Source organism: Antechinus flavipes, chromosome 2, assembly GCF_016432865.1.
Source record: "Antechinus flavipes isolate AdamAnt ecotype Samford, QLD, Australia chromosome 2, AdamAnt_v2, whole genome shotgun sequence".
Taxonomy (NCBI): domain Eukaryota; kingdom Metazoa; phylum Chordata; class Mammalia; order Dasyuromorphia; family Dasyuridae; genus Antechinus; species Antechinus flavipes.
Window position 1 is genome coordinate 610,745,120 of NC_067399.1, and position 7,489 is coordinate 610,752,608.

General features: G+C 39.5%; 1 protein-coding gene across 2 annotated transcripts in view; it reads right to left on the reverse strand.

Moving 5' to 3' along the window:
* LOC127551708 (protein FRA10AC1) overlaps window positions 1-4,298 on the reverse strand; it is a 51,998-nt gene extending 47,700 nt beyond the window's left edge. The window contains exon 1 of one of the 2 annotated variants that reach the window (XM_051981678.1): window positions 2,205-4,298. In XM_051981678.1, coding sequence (XP_051837638.1) covers window positions 2,205-2,237 — 33 coding nt within the window. In that variant the 5' untranslated portion in view covers window positions 2,238-4,298. The remainder of the gene's footprint in view (window positions 1-2,204) is intronic. The other variant, XM_051981679.1, reaches the window with a different exon arrangement.
* Between the last annotated feature and the right edge of the window lie 3,191 nt (window positions 4,299-7,489).

Consider the following 7,489-nt stretch of genomic DNA (forward strand, 5'->3'; position numbering starts at 1 on the left):
GTTTTCTGGGAAGAGCTCATGGGAAACCTTCTAGAAGTGTGTTTTTAGGCCAAAAATGTCACTAGGTCAAGTGGTAGAGCCCAATTTTGTTCTGTACTTGTGTCATCTTCAAGCACCTCATTACTGTTGTTCATCAGTTTCAGAAATAACCTTGTTATCACTGACCACCAGGTTGTTATCTAACAGCCAGCACTATTTGTGGCTTCAGTATTCTGGTCATATACAGTAAACTGGGGCAGAATAGCCTAAGGAAGAAAAACATCATTTCTAACAACGTCACTTCCAAGGCTGGGTGGACTTAGAGTTATTGTTACTATCTTCCCTAGGAACTATTAAGGTGATTTACTGACATTTACTTCAAAAAACAACAGAAAACTTAAGATTACTTTAGAAACTAAGGCTTATATTCAAGGATGTTTCACTCCAGCTAGTCTGTTCTTTTAAACATCTCCAGAAGGGATTTTCACATACTCTTTCAGTAACCCTTTACTTAGAACTCAGAAAATTTCCAAATTATCTACCTTAAACTTCTACAGTTGCAATTTGGTCTATTTTTTTTTCAATTGTGTAGTCAGTGAAATAGTTATCATCCTATGTAATAATTTCTATATTATCCAATATGATCAAGATTAAAGTGCTAGCTAATCTTTTACCTACCATTTTAAAAATTTTAAACCCTTCTTCTGGAACCTTCCGCCTTACTTGATTAAAATGGACATAATTTTTTTTATCAAAACACCTAATCATGATGATCTATCAATAAGATCCCTTTCAGTTCTAACAAGCTACAAATCTATGAATCTTTATGCAGATAGGATTGGATATGTGGATGAATGAGTACCAATGTAGGAACTGCTTATTTTCACAAAAGCTGATGCTAACATTAAATGAATGTGTGATATTTTGTCAAAATGACAAAGCAGCTTTCAACTACATACTTCACTGCATGAATGTATTGTTGTTTTAACAAAGACATGCTCTTTTTCAATTCAGCTTTCAGTGATGATAGTTAATGCTCTAATTATACACACATCTCAAGTCAATGAATAATTACTGAGCAACTTATACCCTTATACCCTAAAATGGTCCTTACCCTCATGCCCTCAGCTATTTGACTAGTAACAGACATTAGTAAGGCTGATTGTTGGAAGAGGCAAACTAAACTCAAGAAATGGACTTTTTTCTTTTCTTTTCTTTGTTTTTATATTTCAAGGAAAATGCAGTGTAAAAAGAAAAAGTTACAAAAAAGTAACTGAGGCATAAAAATCAACGCTTTTTTTACACTCCTAACTCCTGGAGGACTCCATGGTAGAATCTGATTTTATCTTCAAAATTTAAATTATTTTTTAGATTCTTAACAATAGCTAATATTTCTATAGCACCTTGAGGCTTATAAAGCTATTGTTGTTGTTTGTCCTTGGCTTCAAAGAGGCCCATGGAATCAGGGAGGGGATGCCATGACATGCAAGTGAATTGGAATGAAGTGAGGGAGGCCTGTGCAAGACCCCCTGCCTCACTTTCTCCTCCAGAACTATCTGAGTCTGAGAACGACTGGAGAAGATCCTGGACGCAATGGGAGACTGAGATCAATAGATCTCAGTTTGACTGAGGCAAAACTCAAACAATGATTAAGGGTAGGTAAAAAATGAGGCAGAATGGAAGACCGTAAGGGTTTTTGGCTAAAACAGCACTTTCTTGCCAACAAGCCTAGGAGGTAGACTCTGGGATGTTCTCTGTCCCCTCACTCCCACCGAAGTACCCAGGCCGGCTTTCCATCCATGACGTCACTGCCCCTAGCGCGTGCGCACTTCGATTTGCACCCCACTGACACTCCCCGCCCCCGCCCCCACGCCACAATCCGGAGGAAGCTCCTTGAAAGCAGGCAGGACTTCGAGGGTCTCGGTACCGCGACGAGTGCCGGCTTGAGCCGGGCGACTTTTCGGAAAGGGGCTCCAATCCCGGGCAACTCCTCAGGTGCCTTCCCTTCCAACCCCGCGGCCGGGTCCAGCGTCAAGTCCCGGCTTCTAGAGACCCCAGGCTATGAGGAAGATAAAAGACCTCCCAGGCCCGGAGGGTGAAGCCTCCAGATTCGGGCCCCGCAGCGGTCCGCAGCTCGCGGCCAGGTTTCCCGGTTCCCCGCTTCCCTGTCCCCCTCTATGCTCATACACCCCGGCCCCGCCCCCGATGCTGCAGCGACCACGCACCGCCTGAGAGAGCCGCTGCTGGGCCGGTTCCATGGTCGGCAGCCGCAGAGCCTCACGGGAATCGCCCCCTCCAGCTCACACTCTTGCGGACCCCGGATCTCAAGGGCTTCTTCCGCTTATCCTCTCCTCTACTGGTGTCACTAGGGAAAAGCACCGGCCCCGGCTCCCGCAAAACACAAAACAAAACAAAAAAAGGCTGCCGCCGTGTCCTGCAGTCTAAAGGAACCGGTCGGAAACCAGGGTGCCGGAAGGGACGGCCTAGACCTATCGGGAACGCCGGAACCCTGAGAAATAAACGTGATCCTTCACCCAGCAGCCCACAGCCTAAGAGGATGCTTTGCTTAGAAAAGCCGTTTTAGAACAAGCTCTGACTTACATAAACAGACACAAATTGTCTTATTCTCCCACTTCCTCTTTTCCTTTTCTCTCACCCCTCCCTTCGGCTTCCTCCCCTCCCCCATTTTCTTTTCCCTTCCTTTCTCCTCCCTTTTCTTTTTCCCTTCTCCCTTCCTTTTCCCCTCTTTCTTCTCCCCCCTGTTATCCCTGCTTCCCGCCAGACATGCCCATCACCCCCATCTGCAATTTGTTGCAACAAACTGAAATTATTGCCTTGGCGATTTATTTACAAACACTTAATCATGAGTGCTGCCCATAAAAAAAACATTTCTAAGAGAGAGATTTACAAAGCCCTTAATACAGCCCCCTGACACATAGTGCATGCTTAATAAATGCTTATTACCTTCCCACACCCGTTCCCCCAAATGTTTCGTCAAATTTTGTTTCTTTGCTTTTAAGTGTATGACGGGCCCTACTTCTCTATTTACCTCTCCAAGGAGAGCCTGTGAGCTATCCTATTTAACTGCTATTTTTCACTTCTGATTTAGGTAATAACTAACATCCGTATAGTGCTATATTACAAATATAGTATCTATATTACATGGTACATATGTCAGTTACATGTTTGGTGCTATTATCATGCCCATTTTACCTCCCGGGAAACTAAATGGCTTGCCTACAGACATGCAACTTGTAAGTATCTGAGAGTGGATTTGAACTCAGCTTTTCCTGACACCACCACCTAGTAAGAAGACTGCATTGAAAACATATTGTCTATAACATTCATATCCCATAACTTATTCAGCCATGCCCCAACTGATGGGCATCCACTCAGTTTCCAGTTTCTGGCCACTATAAAGAGGGCTGCCATAAACATTCTTGCACATATGGGTCCCTTTCCCTTTTAAGATCTCTTTGGGACGTAGGCCCAGTAGAAACACTGCTGAATCAAAGGGTATGCACAGTTTGATAACTTTTTTGACCATTGCTCCAAATTGCTCTCCAGAATGGCTGAATTTGTTCACAGTTCCGCCAACAACATATTAGTGTCCCACTTTTCCCACATCCCCTCCAACATTTCTCATTATCTTTTCTTGTCATCTTAGCTGATGAGAGGTATGTAGTGGTATATCAATTTTCTTAATTTGCACTTCTCTGATCAATAGTGATTTAAAGCACTTTCTCATATGATTAGAAATGGTTTTAATTTCCTCATCTGAAAATTGTTCATATTCTTTGACTATCAATTGGATAATGGCTTGAATTCCCATAAATGTGTGTCACTTTTCTATATAAGAAATGATTTTCCAATTTATTGCTTCCTTTCTGATCTTGTCTGCATTAGTTTTGTTTGTACAAAAACTTTTTAACTTAATATAATCAAAATTATCTATCTGATGTTCAATTATGAGTTCCAGTTCTTTGGACACAAATTCCTTCCTTCTCTACAGATCTGAGTTTTTACTTATTTACTTTCTTTTTTGATCTGATTGTTCTTGTGCAGCAAGAGAATTGTATAAATAGATTTATATATATTGGATTTAACATATATTTTAATATGTTTAAAATATATTGGATTGCTTGCCATCTAGGAGTGGGAGAGGGAAAAGGAGGAGAAAATCTGAAACACAAGGCTATGCAAGGGTCAATTTTGTCAGTTATCTGTGCATATGTTTTGAAAATAAAAAGCTTTAAAAATTAAAAAAATGCTAATTAAAAAAAGAAAATGTCAAATTTACAAATGACAAGCTTGGAGAGTTGGTTAATATAGTGGATAAAAGAATTAGGATCTAAAAAAATCTTGACATGTTAGATCATTGGATCAAATCTTAGGCAATGAAATTTAATAGGATCCTTATGAAGAAATTGCACTAAAATCTTAATGGTGTGGAGTCAGTCCTGGGTTCTCAAAGGCTGTGCCAGTGAAATGTAAGCTTTGACAGGATGGAGTATATAACTGTTATCTGAGGACAGACACTGTGTCTCCCATCTTTAATTTTCCCTATCCCCAATGTTTGGAATTCTTTCCATCAAAGATTCCAGATGTCAAATTTTTATTTAACCCTTCTACTCCACTTCCCACCATCCCTATTATTTATTAACAAATGACCTCCCAGACCCATAAAGGAATGGGAAATTAAACTGAATCCAATATATCATAAAATCATTTATTGCCTGAAAAAAGGCTTGTGCTACAGAAAATCCTATAAGGGAGCAGACGAGAAAGAAGCCTTCAGTTGCTCAAAGGGTGGTGGGAAAAGAGGATATTACAGTGTCTAAAGGCTTTTGTGCAGGAGGGAGAAGGCTAAAGGAAAAGACATCTATAGACATAAGTCAGGGAACAACATGTTTAGAAATTCCTTAGCAAGGTCTTGAACGAGCCTGGTTCTGTGGCTTCAGGCAGCTACAGCCATCATCAAATTCAGCTAGAGTTCACTTGCAAAGGATCACCAGGATAACAATTGAATGATTGCTATGGAACTCTATTGCCTTGCTCCCCTGTGAAGAAGGGAAGTTCTACTATATAGTATAGTCATTACAGAACCCATGTTAATGTACTGTAGAGAACAATATCATCCTCCCATCTGTCAGGGTCACAAACTAAAGGCAGCCTCAATTCCTCACCTCCTCTCACCTTCCACATCCAAGCTGTTGTCAAGAGTTGTCAATTTCACCTTTGCAGCATCTCTTCAATAAGCTTTCTCCTCTCTGACATCATCCCTATTATAAAATAGGACTATTTGTAATCTGAACTATTGTAATAGCCCGCTGCTGATTCTGCTTGCTTCTGGTATCTCCAATTCAAAAGCCATGCTTTATTTAGCCACCAACATGATTTTCCTAAAATGAAGACCTGATCATGTCACCTTCCTACTCAAATTCCAGTAGCTCCCTATCACTATCAGGATCAAATACAAAAAGCTGTTTGGCATTTGAAGTTCTTTATAACTGATCCCCTTCAACCTTTTTAGTCTTTTTACTCTCAAAAACATATTCTGATCCAGTGACTGACTGTTCCATGAACAAGATATTCCATCTCTGTACATTTTCTCTAGTTGTTCCCCATATCTGAACTCTTTCCCTCCTCAACTTTACCTACTGACTTCCCCAGCTTCATTTAAGTCCCAAGTAGAATCTTATCTTTTACAAGAAACCTTCTCCAATCCCTGTAATTCTAGTGCCTTCCCTCTGATAATTTCCTATTTCTCCTGCATATAATTTGTTTTGCATATTTTATATATATATATATATTTGTTTGCATGTCAGATCCCATCAGATTTTAAGCTCTTTGAGGCAGGGACTATCTTTTACTTCCTTTTGCATAGCAAATCCTTAATAAATGTGTATATGTATGCTATGTGTATATATGTATAATACATATATTTATACATTTGTGTGTCTATATATAAAAATGTATACATATATATATATATATATACATACACTCATAGATATGATTTATGCATAATTATTGTCTTCCCCATTAGATTGAGAATTCCTTGAGGAAAGAGTATGTTTTATCCCTACGGAAGGCACAATGACTAGCACATAGTAGGTAGTCAATAAATTCTTTTTGATTTGATTCAACCAGTCTTTTTAAATTTGGAAAAATGGCTCATAAAGGAGTTATAATTCAGGACTAGAAGAGGGATTGCACCCATCAATGGTATCGCAGATCCTTCAGATAATGAAACAAGTTGAGGAAAGTCTTTTGCAAAGGCTTAAAGCACTAGGTGAATTATTGGAGAAAGTTTAATCTAGTCTCTAATATTAGTTGTGGGGCCAGTAACTTTACTTCCTGAAAATCTTAAAGCACTGTGAAAATATGTATTATACATATAAACACATATCCAATCCAAAAAATCAACTTCACAAATTGGAAGATGATTGAGACATGACTGCACAGCAGTTTGTCTGGAATAGATCTGAGTATTTTAGTAGCTCAGGATGAGTCAACAATGCCACATTGCAGCCAAAAAGAAGGAAAAGAAAAAAAAAAAAAAAAAGCTGATGTAGGATCAGGGTTCATTAAGTATGGGTGTCCAGAACACAGCAGGTGGCAGAATACTGCTGTACTCTGCCCTGGTCAAACCCCATGTGGAATGAGAATTGCGTTCATCAAGTACCACATTATAGGAAGTACATTGACTGACAGGCCAGAGGAGGCCTTTCTATCCCTTTCTAACCCAGAACTTCTGCCTTGAAGCTAAACTTTACTATTTTCCCCCTAGAGTATTAGCTCCTTGAGACTAAGGACAGTATCAACATTTTTATTTGTATCTTAGCACTCAGCCGGGAATTCAGTACTAATTAAACATTTAAATGTATTTTCATTCAATTATGCAACGAAGATTGGGAGGGACATTAAAACCAGGACTTTTAAAGATCATTTGAAGAAATTGTGGGAGGGGAGTTTGGTGTAGAGATAGAATATGATTTCTAATCTCAAAGATTTGAAGGATTATCATATTAAACAAAGACTTGAGTTATTCTGCTCGGCTTCAAAGGCCTGAAATAAGAGCGCCGCATTTGTTAAAGTAGTGGGTTGAAGCTCAATGTAAGCACAGCTTGCTCAGCAAATGTCTCATCTGAAGCAGCCAGGTGTCTCAGTGGATGGAGAGCTGGGCTTCTGAAATCATTTGCTGGCTGTGTGACCTTGGGTAAGTCAGTAATCTCTCCTTGCCTCAGGTTCTCAACTTTAAAATGGGGATAATTATAATAATCATACCTACCTCCCAATGTTGTCATGAGGATCAAATAAGATAATACTTGTCAACTGCCTGACTTGCAGTAGCATTTTATAAATGCTCCCCTCCACATTAGTAAAATTTCATCTTTTAAAGAAAGATCTTCCCAACCCCTCTTAATATTATTGCCTCTCCTCTGATAATTACTTCCTACTTATCTTGTATTTCACTTGCTTTGTATATAGTTGTTTACCAGTTGTC